Genomic DNA, 14,835 nt, shown 5'->3' on the forward strand with positions numbered 1-14,835 from the left:
TCCTAGGGGAATACATTGTACCAAAGCTTAAAAAATTCTGATTTCTTTAATCAGTTTTAAACAAATTCCTAGTAGCCCAATTAAAAAAGTTAGAATAATTAGAAATTAAGAATTTTTAATTGTTGGAATTTTCCATAAAAAATAATCTTTAACCCTTGAAGGATTTTTTTTTATTTTAATCCTCAAAGTTTGAGCTTAATTTTCTCTTACAAAGAAAGTTTTCCAAAAAACTTGAAGTAATTGAAATTCCCTAAAAACACAACTTAAAGTTATTGCGAATTGTTAAAAAATTTTAATTGTCTGACTATTTAAAATTATAGCATTAGCCACGGTGACCAGCAAAATCGTTTAAGGGTTAATCGAATCTATTCGACTTTTCTAAAATTAAAAAAGAAACATTGTAAATAAGAATTAAATTTTCTGATCAAATATAAATCAGGAAATATTTCTCACTTCTTACCTTTAAGTCTGACCACAAAAGGATTAATAGAATGTTAACCTGCTCCTTCAGTGAACCTTTCACAGCAATAAAACGAAATTTTTGTGTCACTAAATTGTAAGTTTTATTCTCTCAAGTCTGCATTTTCTTTTTAATAAATATCTTTTTTTTATATCGATATATATTTCACTTAGAAGTTTTCCTTTTAGCTGTGATTCTTCAAAGAATTTTTGCTTATCAGAAGGATTTCTCATAGCTCTCTCTCTCTCTCATTTTAAACCCTAAAAGAGTTTGTTTTTTTGCAAATGGGAAAAGTGTGTGCGTAAATCCTTTTTTTTGCTAAAACTTTTTTTTTTAATCAAAGTGATTTTTTATATCTTTGTTTTCCTTCTTTATTTTTTTTTTACTATACATTAATTCAGAATTTATTTATTTTTTATTTTTTTTGCCTAAAAACCCATGTATGTAGTATAATTTCAATTCTTTTAAAATATCTCGTGTCTTGTAATGTGAATTTATCGACTACAATAAATTTTGGAATTACAGTCTAAGGTAAAAGTTTTTTTTTTGCATTTTTTTTTATGTCTCTCACTCTCACCCTCAATGTTCTAATTTTTGTTTTTTTGCTTTGAAATATATAAAAATACCCTAAAAACATTATACGTTGTATATATATTCAAAATATACACACCACAGTCTCCGGCTCATCCTGTGCCCACCTACGCAGTCACTAATCTTTTCTATTGTTTCTTCAACACTCACACACATCACATTCAATGTGCCTCTCTTTGCATCGTCGTCACAATTAGTCTTTTTTCTACAATAAAATGTCTCATTGTTTTTTTTTCTTTTAAATGTCTGCTTGCGAATCTCTCATGAAGTGTCACGCACGCACGGAAATACACGTTTCAGGGATAAAAGCATTCAATTAATTGATTTGCGAACACAACACACGCACTGCTTCATGCGTCATCGGCGGTAAATGCTCTCATTTGTCACGTCGGTAGCCATGGTGGGAACGGAAATTGCTATTAAAGACACCCCGATGGCGCCCCCGGAAGCCACCACCACCACCACCCCCTCCTTGGCCCCGGTAGTTGTTGTAGTGATTGTTGCTGTAGGACTTTTGGCGGTAGATGTGCCCCTGGTAGCCCTGACGACCATTATTGAGCCACGTCCAATTGCGCATCTGGTACTCCTGGAAGGGATTGTAGCCCGGATTATCCTTCCCCGGTGGATGGTGCACCTTCACCTTTTTCGTCCTACCCCTGTCCATGTCACCATTCTCCATTTGATGCTCCAATTCACGCTTTCGCTCTTCCTTCTTGTCCTCTTGCACCTGAAGGAGGGGGAAGGAATTTGTTTAAAAATTCAAAATTTTTTTTCACGTCTTCTTTTTTTTTAATTTAAAAAATTGAAGTTTTTTTTATTTAACCCTAGTTTGATTGAAATTCCTTTTTGTTATTTTTCTTTTAATAAAAAAAAAACACTCAAAAGTCCTCAAAGGGTTAAAAATTCATCAAGTTTTGACTTTTAAAAAAAAATTCTTTTCACGTAGTTTTTCTTAATTTTAATTTAAAAAATTGAGAAGATTTTTTTTTAATTAACCTTACATTGATTGAATTTATTTTTTTATACAAAAAAAAAACAACAAAACCACTCAAAGGGTTAAAAAGTTCATCAATTTTTAATAAACTTATATTTTAATCTTATTCATGTAGTTTTTTTTTAATTCTTAACACTTGAAGGACCCGATCTGATACTTCTAACATTAAAGGAGCTTATTCATGGATATATGGAAAATTTTTCTTATCCATTCGTAAACCTATTGTGATACGTTTTATCTTGAAGAGAATTAAAAATCCAAATGGAGCCCAAAAGAATAAAGAAAATCGCCAATGAAATTTCCAATTTTTTTTTGGCATTTAAAGGGATAAAAAAAAAATACAAAATGACGACGTATTAACGATTTCCCATCTTATCTTAGCTATGATTATTTGGATTATTTCTTCAATTTCATTCTCTGCACGTGTCTTAATAGCTCTCTACGAATGAGAAAGTTTTTCATATTACGATGAATAAACTCATTTGATCTTAATTTTCTCCCTCAAAATTGAAACGATTTTATAAAATTTCTTATGTTTGAAGTTTTCTCCGTAGATTTTACCACGATAAATTAATTTAATTCTGAGACAATTAAAAAAATAAATGAAATTGGCCATGATTACCAGAAATGTCCTTCAGTATTAATTTAAAGAAAAAGAAAGGAAAATAACTGAAAAAATTCAAAAAAATGTTTTTTTTTAACTTATCCGTATTGATTAAATTTTCCCGCAAGTAAACCCATTAAAGCCTCCAAAGAGTTAAAAATTATCGGATATTTTCGTAAACTAGCTCATCTAAAACTATTTTCTGTAATATTTTATTGGAATAGAAAGAATAACAGCTAAAAACCCTTGAGAATGGTTTTCATTCAATTCGACATTATTGTTTGAATTGCCTCTCTATTTATTATTTTATTAAATTTTCCCATAAGAAAAAAAAACCCTAAAAGTCCATAAAGTGTTAAAAATTCCCGAAAATTTTCATAAATTTCATCAAAAACATTTTTTTTTAAATACAAAAATAATTAAAATAATTCAAAATAAAAAAAGTGAGACTCACCTCTCTGTCGAGGGATGTCTTTTGGCCATTCCACGAGTAGACATTCGCTGCCCCATAGCCTCGATGCCCACCTGTCTTGAGCAAATGATTAACTGTGGCAGTGTTACGTATAATTTCATTTCCTCCCCCATTCTCAGGTGCTGGGAGAGCTGCTTTCCGCACTGGTGTAGTAGCTGCTGCAGCCCCATTGGATGATGTTGTTGGGATGCTGTTCTTGACTACATTTGGGTCATCCATTGGTGTAACCTGCCACACACCTGTTGGTGTCTTCAGTATGACTGGTTCATCATTTTCCGATGGATTCGACTCATCGTCCGATTCATAGGGGACGAGACTTTTGGGTTTGGGCTGAAGCGATGGCGGCAGTTTCATCTTTTTCGCCGCTGGTGGTATCATTGCCTGCTCCACGGACTTTCCCTCTGCGCCCTTATCCGCTGAATTGTTGCTCTTATTCGTGAGGATAAGTGGAGTGAATCTCTTTGGAGCTGCTGCAATACCATTTGAGCTACCATTGAAGGTCATCTTCTTTGCCACTGTGACGAGTTTACTGGAGGAAATGGGACGTGCTACGGGGCTGGTGCTCTGTGCCTGAAGGACTGTCGCCCTACTACTCGGTGGTGTAATGCTGAAGGTAATCTTCTGATTTGCATCCCCATTGAGGGTTACCTTCTTCTCCGGCGTCTTCTCTTCAGCCGGCAAAAGGGGTCCAATGAAGGGAGATTTTGTCTCTGGCTGATGCTCAATGTGTCGCATTGGGGATGATGTGTCTTTTGCCCCATTTGTGGTGATTCCATTTGACATCTCCCCATTGCTGCGCACCTCTTCGCGTGCACTGGCGCTCGTAGCTGTACTTGGGGGTGGTGGTTGATGGGCTTTTGCAGGGGCACCATCTTCCAGTTCGTAGAAGATAATGTAGGCATTTGTCTGGAGGACATTCTGCACGCTAATTGGCCGTACCGTGCTATCGTCAAAGTGGTAGTAATTGCCCGTTTCCGTCAGCCCAATAGCCGTGTAGTGCCCACAATTCTGCGAAGCACCCAAATGCGTCACCATTGCAACGAGACGGTAGACAAGAGGCGCCCCAGATGCACGCCCTGACGCATAGGGGGTTAGATCGAGCTTTGATCGTATAGCCACGTGTTTATTGAGCTTCGTGCCGGCCATGGAGAAGCGTTTTAGTTGAATACACAACGCCACGGGGGCACGTTCGAGGCTGAATTGCTTCGTAGCGGACGTTTTCTTCTTGCACGCCTCACATTTGTAGCCCATATCCTCGAGACGTTCACGCGCGAAGTACCCCCCGAGGGCCTCTTCCACCGTATTGGCTTTCCTAATGTCCAACAGGAGATCCTCAAAGTGCTGGAACGTCGTCGAGACGTGCCCACACGCCAGGCAGCGCACAGTGGACCGTAGGTAGCCACCGAGAATTTGATTGAGAGGCGTCGTCTCCTTGCTGTACTGATCCAAATCACGGCTATTCTTCACACGTGCCAGGTATGCCTTCTCCATGGCCTCCACGAGGTACCGCAGGAACTCATGCGCATCCTCCTGACGCCCCGGGAAGAAGTGCTTACACACCAGCCGGAGTTTTGAGTGAATCAGCCACGGCTTAATGGGGGATTGGTTTGTTTGCGACGAGATGAGTGTACGGGCCATTGCGCAATTTATACAACCACCCTGCCCACCGCCGGAATCTTCGCATGATTCCCGGTGCGCATCGTCGGCCATGAGCCAATTTGCAATGGCGGGCACGTGGAAGAGAGCCTGCAGCGTCGAATTGAGGTAGCACGTGTTACCCATGTTTATCAACCCGGCGCCCACCTGCCATTTTCGTCCACTCGCCCGCCAGCCCACCTGTACGCTGTCGCGGGAAAAAAGGACACGTTTGGGTGCTGGCAACTGAGCATCCTTGCTGTTGCTGCCATTCACTGCAGTTGTGCCATTTTGTGTCGAGCAGGAGCCTGCGGGATATACAAAAAAGTTTAATTTTCCCTTCAATTTCAAGTAATTCTCGGGATCCTGGAGGATAATTTCCTGGAGAAAAGACGTGCGACCATTGGGCAGCCGGTGTGTGTCTGTGTGAGTGGGAATGAGGTCATGGAGAAATTGTCGCGCGCGGTAGAACACACAGGGAAACCATTCAACAGCACTGGGTTATATTGATTTTGCGCGCGGGAGGCCGCTAAAATGCCACCACGAAGGTAGGAGGCGACCCATGTGACTGTCTGGCGCGTCTCTCACTACACAAAACTACACAGAAATGCACGGAAAAAAAATCAAACAAATACTAACCGGCTGCTGACACACCAGGCATTTTATCCTCAGCAGTGGTACCGGAAATAATGCCGGAAGTTGGTTTGAAGACAATATATTTGGATTTGAGGGCGTCACAAGTGCTGTGGGTACTGTCCACGTCTTCGTATTCAATTTTTGTGAGAAAAATTCGCTTTGTCGTACTAACGAGCTGCGTCTGGAGATTACGGTCAGCCCGTTCCGCCGCCTTGGCGGATGAAAGTGACTCGCGGAGTGCCGCACTGACGATGTCGCACACCATTTGGGGGCAATAGGATTATCACTCAGTTCCTAAATAGGGATGAAAAAGGATGGGAAAACAAGGTTTTGTTAGATTCAGGAAGTTCCTGTTGGCTACAGCGATGACGTCAATCTGTCATTGGGCAATGTGTGTGAGGAGCGATCGCGCTTTGGAAACCTACCTCGATGGTAAGTTTCCATCTTTTCATGGGTTAATGACAGATTGACGTCATATGAAGCCGCCGCCGCGACGGAAAAATCAATTTTTCACCACTAAACACTGCTCAGGTGTCCAATGTTCCAATGTTACACCATTCACGGCACTGAGTGCCGCATTTTTTACACACTCACGCACGCACTGCACAAGTATCTGTGGGAAAATTGCGCTTTTTTGTCACACAAGCATGGTGAAAATTTTTGAAGGGGTTGCAGAAAAAAGTCTTCTTCTTCTTCTTCTCAACTAGTCCGATGTCATTTTTGACATGGCGCCCGCGCGAAAGGCACCTGAAGTTGGCTGACCCAGTAAAAAATGCGTTTGATTGTAGCCTTTGTACTGGAAAAAATGAAACTCTAAGAAAGCTCAAAAAGCTTAAAAATTAAAATCAAACATGAATAAAATCTTAAATTAAAGTTTTTCTACTTTCATTTTATGTTTTATAATAAGTGAAAGTTTAAGGAGTTTTAAAAATTTTAATGATTTTTCTTTAGGACAACTCGACGGAATTCTTCTTGATAAGAGAGAAAAGATTTGCAGATAAATCGCATCTAAAATCATTTTCCAACAATTTTGATTGAAAAGACTGAAAATGTCTTGACCTGGATGATCCGAAAGATCCAGAAGATCAATAATTAAGCACAGTTAAAGTTCAAAATTCTCTAATAAGAAAACTTTCGTGGAGTTTTTCCTACGAAGTTCCTCTCACAGCTTCCAAAGCTCGCCAAGCGCAAAGTTAACTTCCAAACGTCTCAATGTTTGTCCTTGCACATGTCCCAGCACATATTTTTTTGAATTCTTCAAGAAAAAGTTTTCAACAATTTTTGGAGATTTTCCAGGAAAAAAAAACATTTTTTTGGGTTCATTCTTCACATTTATTGTAATTCTCATCCCCCACAGTTGCTCACAAATCCGCATCACACGCCTCCCCCATCGCAAAATTCAACCCCAAATGTTATTTAATTACACACTTAATAATTGATTCCATTTTTTTCAGATGAATGTTTTTTTTGCCTCTATTTTATGATTTTTGTCACTCAGATATTCTTTTTTTGATTATTACAATAAAGTTTTACATTTTTCTTTGGAGGAAAATCTCAGTTCAAAAAATATATTAAAGATTTTACAAAAAGACCTCACACCAACATCCCCCAAATGGAAGGGAGGGGTGGATGTGAAAGAGAAATCTCATCATAAGTTGTTGCTGGATTAATTAATTTGTTTTGTGTGCATGTTGTGTTGCTTGTGAGAATTTGAGTAAAAGGGAAATTAATTAAATATTTGAGTTTTTTTTCTCTATTACAACAGCGTGAGGGAGAATAATGGGGACGAGAGAATAATTTTATTTTTTTAAATTTTAACGGATAAAATAAAAAAAAGTTCAAAATGGCGGCCAGAAAGGACGCTGGCAAAGCCTGAAAATGTCGTTAACTTTTAAATAAACGTTCTTAGAGGTTCTCTTTATTATTTTCCATCACTCTGTTGTAGTTTTATTGATTCTATTAGAAGAAATTTTAAAGATTTCTCTGAAAATCAGTACCGCAGCTGTTGGAAAAGTGATTTTCTTTGCTGTTTCGATGTTGTGTTTGCTGCCAATCGGTGGTCGATTGGAATCCGATCGGTTGAACAGTGTTTATGCTGCAGTTTGTTTGTTTTTTTGGAAGATTGAAGGAAATTATGTTACTTTTATATTTATTATGCTGTGCTCCACCTACGCTTCTTCAAAGAGTTTTTTTTCATGTGTAAAAAGTGTGTATAGAATGTATAGAATGGTGTGCTCAAAAAGTGTGTCGCGTCCAAAATTTATATGTACGTTTTTTTTATCCTTTTAAAATAGCATCTTTTTTTTTGTTGGTATCCTCAATATGATTTTTTATACAGAAAAAAGTTAAAAACAAAAAGTACAAAGAGCCGCAAAGATAGTAATTTAAGCTCGACGGAGAGGAGATTCATAAATATTATTTTTTTAATATTCCCTTAATGTTCTATCATAGTTGAATTGTACAATATATTTTTATATTAATTAATAATTGATTTCATATCTCTTTTTCATTTTTTTTTTAAATATAATTCCTCAGATAAAATCCTTCTTTTTACTCATAACTTTCACTTCATAATGTCGCTCTTTAGCTCCTCTCATGATTTTCATTTTTATTTTGTTCATAAGAAAATATCCATAGAATGATATTAGGTAGGTTTTTTTTTCGATAGCAAAAGTATGTTAAATTTTTCTTTTACTTCTTGCTACTCTGCATCGCCTTTTCATCTCATTTTCAATCCCATGTTCTTTTTTTTGGTTAATTCCTAAAGCATGTGCGCAGTTTAATTTATAGATTTAGAAGAGAAAATTCATACAAATGTACAATTTTTTGGCTCAATTTCTTGTTTTTCTTTTTTTTACACAGAAAATTATTTTTTTTAAGTTTCGCTACTCTACGGAGTTAATCAGAATAAGTTTCATCACACAAATTGATTTCTTTTAGAAAGAGATTTTATGTTTTTTTTTTTAAAGTATCATGAAGGCAAAAGTTAGAAGAGGTGGAAAATTCATTTATCTGTGTCTTGAAATCAGCACTAGAAGGACATATTCAGCGCCTGAAGAGAGAATTCAGCAGTTTTTAAATTACTTCACATAATAGAAATCATTCAAATTCAGATTCAGAAAAACTCAAAAAAATTTATCCAATTCAGCAAAAATCGGTAAACTCAAGATAATTTAAAAAATTCAGAAAAATTCAGAGAATACAGCAAAATTCAAAGAATTCAGCAAATGGACCTTATTCAGCGACAAAGAAACTTTTGAATCTTTGAATTTTGTACTGAAATTTCAAGATTTCAAGTGAATTTTAAGGGTTTCTTGGTCGCTGAATAAGGCTCTTTGTTACTTAAATTTTTATCGGATGATGCTGAATTGCCTGAATTATGCTTAATTTTCTTTTAGCTTTGCTGAATTTAAATGTTCACCGAATCTTTATTCAGATATTAATTTTTATTCTTAAACGAAAAATTAATTTTCTGAACAATTCAGTCTGTGAGCTTTATTCATTTTAATTTCTCTTAATTTGTGCTGAATTTATTTTATATTGAAATTATTTATTAACAAACCCTTTAGCAGATCATAAATTTTTATTCTGATGCTGAACGTTTTATTTTCCTATAAAACATACAAAACTTATAACTTTTAACGAATAAATCCAGCTACTAAAAAATAATTCAGAGAATTTTCTGAATTGATTCATTTTGCTGAACTGTTCGATTGAATTGTAATGCTGATTGTTTTTTTATTCAGACACAAAATAAATGATTTTCCACAGAATTTATTTTAATCCTTTTTCCATTTTCCCGCGCATTTCATAACAAAATGCATAAAAGATGAAAAAAAATATTTTTAGAGTGAAAAGATTATTTTTTCACAAAAAATAAACTTCCCAAGAGAAAAATATTTATAATAAAAAATATATAATATAGAAAGTAGAGAAGTTAATAAATATTTTAGCATTTTCCCACAATTATATATTTATTATATAAGCTTGAAGCCAATGGGAAGTTCTTAAGCGGCTTTTCCCCTTTTTTTTGGTTTAGTAGATGAAGAGCTTTCCCGAAAGTAACTCTCTCTCTCTCCTAGTTTCCTCCTCCTCCTCTTCTACCTTCTTTTCGTCCTTCGTGTTGGTGGAATTACACAGCCATCCGTGCCTTCTGCTTCCTTACAAAATCCACGGCCTGTTTGTCACCAATTCTCGAATCAAGAATCTGCAGGATTGGATGATCTGCGAATACGTTGAGAAGGGACGTGCACACGGAAAGAAATATTGAGCAAATAAATCATCAAGTAAGGAGACATTAAGCTTCTTACGTTGAATTTGTTAGCATTTTAGAGATAAATGTTTCAAGCGCGCGAGGTGTAGGCACCTTTGGGGAAAGGAAAAACTCCTTTTCTTCAACCCCCCTCCAACCCCCCAAGGGAGGCTCATTTGAATAAAAGTTCCCTTTTCCCTATGGAAACTTTGCGGGAAGCTTCTTTTTCGTGAGAAAAATTTGAATTATATTTTCTTTTAATCATAAATCTCCCCTCTGCCCCGCACCCCCACGTGAAATATATATACATTACAAATTAAGAGGCTAACTGATAAATCAATAATTCGTTCCACAAATAAGCACACTCCGCCCCCATTTCATGCCCCCCCTTCCCGTTAATAATTATTATGGGATTCTAATGACCTATATTTAGCATTTTCTTGTAATTTTTCACCCTCAATTTGCCCTTGAATGTGTGTACCTTCCTCCCCCCCTCTCTGGAGAAACAACTAATTCCTTTCTTGACGTCCCCCCTTCCCGCCCCCCTTCCCCAACATGTCTGCATTGCCGAATACATGAAATAAATCATGCAAATCCACCTTCTCACACATTTTCTCCCGGTGCTGGAAAATCAGATTTCCCTGCTGCGTCCAACAATAAATTATTCACGAAGTGGAGCACACTTTAGCACCCACCACATTCTTTTCTTTTTATTTTGCCAAAACATCCCCCTCCCCCCACCAATCGCCCAATTTACCCCCCGCGCCAAAGTGAAAAGCCTGGAAAAGTGCTGAAAAATATGTGTTTAAGAAGAAGAAGAAAAAAATGGGAGTGTGGAGTCCGGAAGATGAAGGGGATGAAACGGAAGTGTTTGGCAAACAAAAGATGTGAAATCATTGCGATAAACCACCAAGAAAAATCGACTTTGGATCACGTGCCGCAAGGAAATTCTCCCACACACCCTCGCGTGTGATGAAGAAGGAATTTATTGGGAGAAAATTGAGCTTAAAATATGCAGAGAGGGGGGATTCTATTGGAAATTCTCACGTTTCAGGGATTCCCCTCTGTACTGTATGATGCTTTTTAAATGTTGTACTCACTTCTATCGTGCTGCTGCATTAGTGGTAGATCCACATGTTTAAGCCCATGGAAATTCTCAACGCTTGTACTGTAGTCAGCAACCCCGGGGATATTTCCAAGTGCCAGGAAGGCTTCTCCGGCAAAATCATTTGCCGTGAGAACATCGTGATCCATCACAGTAAAAGCAATCATTGCCCCCTCCGTGAGGCATTGCTCTAGTGTCACAGAGAATTCGAAGCATTCATCGAAGATGGGATTGAGGGTTTTCTGTGCAATGAAAAAAAAAGAGCAAAGAGAAAATTTATTTTCCGGCAGCAATGATGGGGCTGCTTTAACTACATCAATTGTTGTGGACTCACTTTATGGACATTGGTCTGCTGTTCGGTGCAATGATTGAAAATACGACGTGGAAGAAGTTCGAGAATCACAAAAGGGTCACTAAAGCCATTGGGATCAAGTGGAATAATATCCCGTGCATGGAGAACCTCCACACAGAGGGAGTCATGATTGAAGTAAGCACGTACAGCTAGAATACCATATGGGCCAGGACACGTAGCTGTGAGCTGCTCCTGCAGACGCTGCATGTGGAAGAGATCAATTAGGCGATCTGTGTCTGTTTTGTGGTACTGCAGCCGCTGCTCGACGCGCCAATAGCCCTCACAGTGGAGGACATCCATTGGCAGCCCCAAACCCTCGGCATTGAAGAAATCCACAAGAAGATGGAGAGCTTCGTAGAGACGATCATGAAACACCCGCGGACGATCCCCATCACCACCCGTATCCATTTGTCGTGCCAATTCCCCCAGCACCGTGTTCCACACAATACACAGTGCCCTGTTGAAGCTCTTCGACAGCAGGGCACTATTGAGGGCCGACAGGTGAACATCGAGATACTCAAGAAGGGGTACAATGGCCTGATTTGTCGGCAGTGTATCCGGAGACCAGGCTAAATGGAAAACAGCCTTCTGCAGTGGACCCTGCATGAGAGCCCCTAAGCGCCCGAGAACACGCTCAGCACGCGTTTCCAACTGTTGCAGACTCGATTCCAGCAGTGCTTCCGTAATCTCCGGCAAACTCCCACCGTCTGATCGAAATTCCGACAGAGAACGCCGAACGTACTCCAAATTGTTCACAGTCACACACATATCGTCCGATGTGCGAAATGGTCCCGATTGTTCGTAGTACCTACAAGGAAAAAAAAAGAACAATCCTTTCCTGCTTAAGTTTCTTCCGTTGCAGACATTTTAGGTGCCTTGAATCTTACCCTCCATCTGCTAGTGCTTGATGAATGAGATCTCCGTAGTGAACTGCCGCAGCGCAGGCAGCATCAACGAGTTGAGCTTCAAAGTGAGCACCTGTATTGAGATCAGGCCACTGAAGTAGTTGCCAGAATTCACGTAGTTGATAGAAGCAGGAGGCAGTGTCAACGGAAGAAGTGCTATGCCGCACAATACGTTCTCCTTCGCAGATTCGATCGAGCTGTATTGATGCCCTGACACGATTGAGAGCACGTGCTTTACTCACAGATAGCCATCGTTGTAGGGCCCCCTCGAACCATTCGTGATAATTCTGGAGTGCTAGCTGCTTTTCCGGGGGCTGTGGCATCACAGACAGGTGCTGTTTAAGTGCTGAAAATTCCTAAAAAAAAACAAATAAAATCCAGGATTATTGATTCCTTTAGAGGATTTTTTTCTTTCTAAACTTTCTAAAAAGAAAAGAAAAGAAAAGAATTTTCATAGCTGACCTGTAAGGCAAGATAGAGCTCAAATGGTCGCGTATCTGCGGGTTCTTTGTCACCCTCAAGGAGTGTCCAATGATTAAGTGATGTTCCCGGTATTTGCCCCGTTTCCATCCTCGATGTCACCTCTTCGGCCAGCTGCAGGAGACAAAGCGTAACAATTAATCAATGCTCTTCCTCCTTCCCATCACGCTTCGTGCACTCACCATTGCGTCGAATTGTTTGTAAATGATGCTGAAATACTGAATCCCATTTGTGCTGAACAGCAGCAGCAGCAGCAGAAGGGATGACGGTGGTGGTGGAGGAAAAAAAATAAGAAAACGAGAAGAGATAATGAGGTTTGGGAGAAATGAGTAATTTCCTCGTCAATGAGAAACCACCCTTACTTGTCGAATGGTGCATGGTAGTAAGTGAGGCCGAGTTGAAGATCAGCAATTAGGGTTGATGTGAAGTGAACCAGAGGACTCCCACTTCTCTGTGCATCACGAAGTCCATGCTGTGCCCATTGGATGGAACCTTTCCGCAAGGATGCAACAATTTCACCACGAACGCCTTTATTGAAGGGACAAACCTGGAGGGATTTTATTTTAAATTAAGAATAAAATTTCCCATAAAAAGAATTCAGGATGATTACAGGGTGTACCTGTCGGAATGCCTTCATGGAACCCAATAGGCCAAGGCAGCGAAGAAGGAATTCAAGGCGAAGAAGTGATGGTGGATGCAGGGCAGGGAAGACATCACGATGCCGTCGAATTTGATTGAGAGACTTCTCCACAAACCCCGTCATTGCATCCGCCAGCCATTGTTCCACATCACGCGTGAGTGGCTCCTGCCCTGGTTGACTCCACAACCTATCTGATTCCACGAGCATACGATGGAGGAACTTGGGGTCGATGGGTGTTCGTCGATTTAGCTTTACAGCAGCCACAAATCTCGAAAGGCTCGACAGGAGATCCGACAAATCTCCCTGAACAGCCATTTGATGGAGGATAGTTAGTGCTGGCCCCGGAAGTTCACCACACCACGTCCACGTGGGTTCGTGCGTTGCCAATTCGTGGCACATGAACACCGTGTGGAGCTTTTCGAGCTTTCGCACCTCCGTAAAGGTATCCTCTTCCGATGTACCCCTATCCTCGCGCGTTGATAGCCACATTTTCAGCCTAATCCTCCCCTGAACGGTACTCCGTTGACTCCTTGCCTCCAATTTGAACCATCTATCGAAACCCGTGGAGGGAATCTCCTGGGTACCAAAAGGAAATATTTAGGGGGGAAGAGAATTGGGGGGGGAAAGTGAAACTCACCGCCACGGGGAAATTGACACAGCCCAGAAAATCATCCTGGGATCCCTGACGCGCTGATTGGCAGACTTGCTTGAAGAATCTCCCCAAACCCCGTACACCGCGTACCTCGTTGAGCCTCGATACTGCGTCCAGGACGCAACTCTCATCATCATGGTCCCAAATGTCCAAGTGGAAGGTATCAGTATTCAGGTCATCAATATCACTACAAATTAAATAATTTTTTTTTTAGTTATCTTGGCTCTCGTAATATTTTAATCTAAAAGCTCAAAGCTCAGAAGAGGTTTTACTTTAGATTTTTAAATAACTCACAATTTGAACTTCTCATTCCACTTGGGGCAGAGTGTGTGGGGCTTTATGGAAGTGGCGCGGATAAATTTGGCTGGTACAGGTCCACTCAGGGAATCACGTTGGTCACGCCTCGACCCTTCTTTACGCTTAAAGCTCAGCCGGAAGCTGTGGTGCTTCCGCAGCTTGTCTCCGTGCGGTGAATCCAAATTATTATCGAGTCCTGCTTCTGAAAGAGTTCTCGGGGTCAATGGGGGCGGTTGGGGTGACACCGGAGCTCCACATGGTTGAATACCCAGCATGCAATACGGATCGCTAAAGCCTGCAGGTGAGATAAAATTGTACAAAGGGACTAATTAATAGGACCTATTCCAAATATAATTATAAAATCATTCATTGATGTGTCTGAAAGCTCTGTTTTCCTACTTTTCATCGTCAAAAGCTCTCTAGATTAATATTTTGCAAGTCAAACAGATTTTTCTTGCAAAGAAATCACCTTTAAATTTTCCAGAGATCGTTACATAGTAGAGAAATTCACATTGTGGCCATCAATGGTCATACACCGTCCGTTATAACTCATTCCATTCATATATGCCCGGAAACCCAACCCAGGATGGGCAACCACCTCCCCCCCGAAAAAAAAGCCATGAGGGGAAGAAGGTGATGAAAGCCACGAAAGGAAAGTAAGAGAGGGACCAAGAAAACATAAATTACACCGTCCTCCCCCATACCATCGTGTGTAAGCTTTCTGTGGTGCAGGAAATTCCGCAGAAAGCTGTGGTCGCAC

General features: G+C 39.8%; 4 protein-coding genes across 6 annotated transcripts in view; 2 read left to right on the forward strand and 2 right to left on the reverse strand.

The window, feature by feature from the left end:
• The window catches only part of LOC129791558 (trifunctional purine biosynthetic protein adenosine-3), a 1,078,967-nt gene that overhangs the window by 286,743 nt on the left and 777,389 nt on the right, over positions 1–14,835 (forward strand). The window lies entirely within an intron of this gene.
• LOC129791559 (potassium/sodium hyperpolarization-activated cyclic nucleotide-gated channel 3) overlaps positions 1–14,835 on the forward strand; it is a 1,048,222-nt gene that overhangs the window by 145,639 nt on the left and 887,748 nt on the right. The window lies entirely within an intron of this gene.
• On the reverse strand, positions 539–6,103 carry LOC129791571 (ubiquitin carboxyl-terminal hydrolase 36). The gene is made up of 4 exons (XM_055829791.1): positions 5,907–6,103; positions 5,396–5,686; positions 3,104–5,064; positions 539–1,778 (listed from the first exon to the last, which is right to left on the reverse strand). Exons 2-4 carry the CDS (start codon positions 5,655–5,657, stop codon positions 1,428–1,430), a joined length of 2,574 nt encoding a protein of 857 aa, XP_055685766.1. The 5' UTR covers positions 5,658–5,686; positions 5,907–6,103; the 3' UTR covers positions 539–1,427.
• LOC129791562 (BAI1-associated protein 3) overlaps positions 6,711–14,835 on the reverse strand; it is a 61,761-nt gene continuing 53,636 nt past the window's right edge. For all 3 annotated transcript variants that reach the window (XM_055829762.1, XM_055829763.1, XM_055829761.1), the window contains exons 6-15: positions 14,073–14,370; positions 13,764–13,965; positions 13,106–13,702; positions 12,849–13,033; positions 12,669–12,720; positions 12,469–12,600; positions 11,989–12,362; positions 11,084–11,909; positions 10,745–10,991; positions 6,711–9,616 (exon numbers count right to left, since the gene is read on the reverse strand). In XM_055829762.1, the coding sequence (XP_055685737.1) occupies positions 9,525–9,616; positions 10,745–10,991; positions 11,084–11,909; positions 11,989–12,362; positions 12,469–12,600; positions 12,669–12,720; positions 12,849–13,033; positions 13,106–13,702; positions 13,764–13,965; positions 14,073–14,370 (3,005 nt within the window). In that variant the 3' untranslated portion in view covers positions 6,711–9,524. The remainder of the gene's footprint in view (positions 9,617–10,744; positions 10,992–11,083; positions 11,910–11,988; positions 12,363–12,468; positions 12,601–12,668; positions 12,721–12,848; positions 13,034–13,105; positions 13,703–13,763; positions 13,966–14,072; positions 14,371–14,835) is intronic.

The sequence above is a fragment of the Lutzomyia longipalpis genome, chromosome 3 (genome assembly GCF_024334085.1).
Source record: "Lutzomyia longipalpis isolate SR_M1_2022 chromosome 3, ASM2433408v1".
NCBI classification, from domain to species: Eukaryota; Metazoa; Arthropoda; class Insecta; order Diptera; family Psychodidae; genus Lutzomyia; species Lutzomyia longipalpis.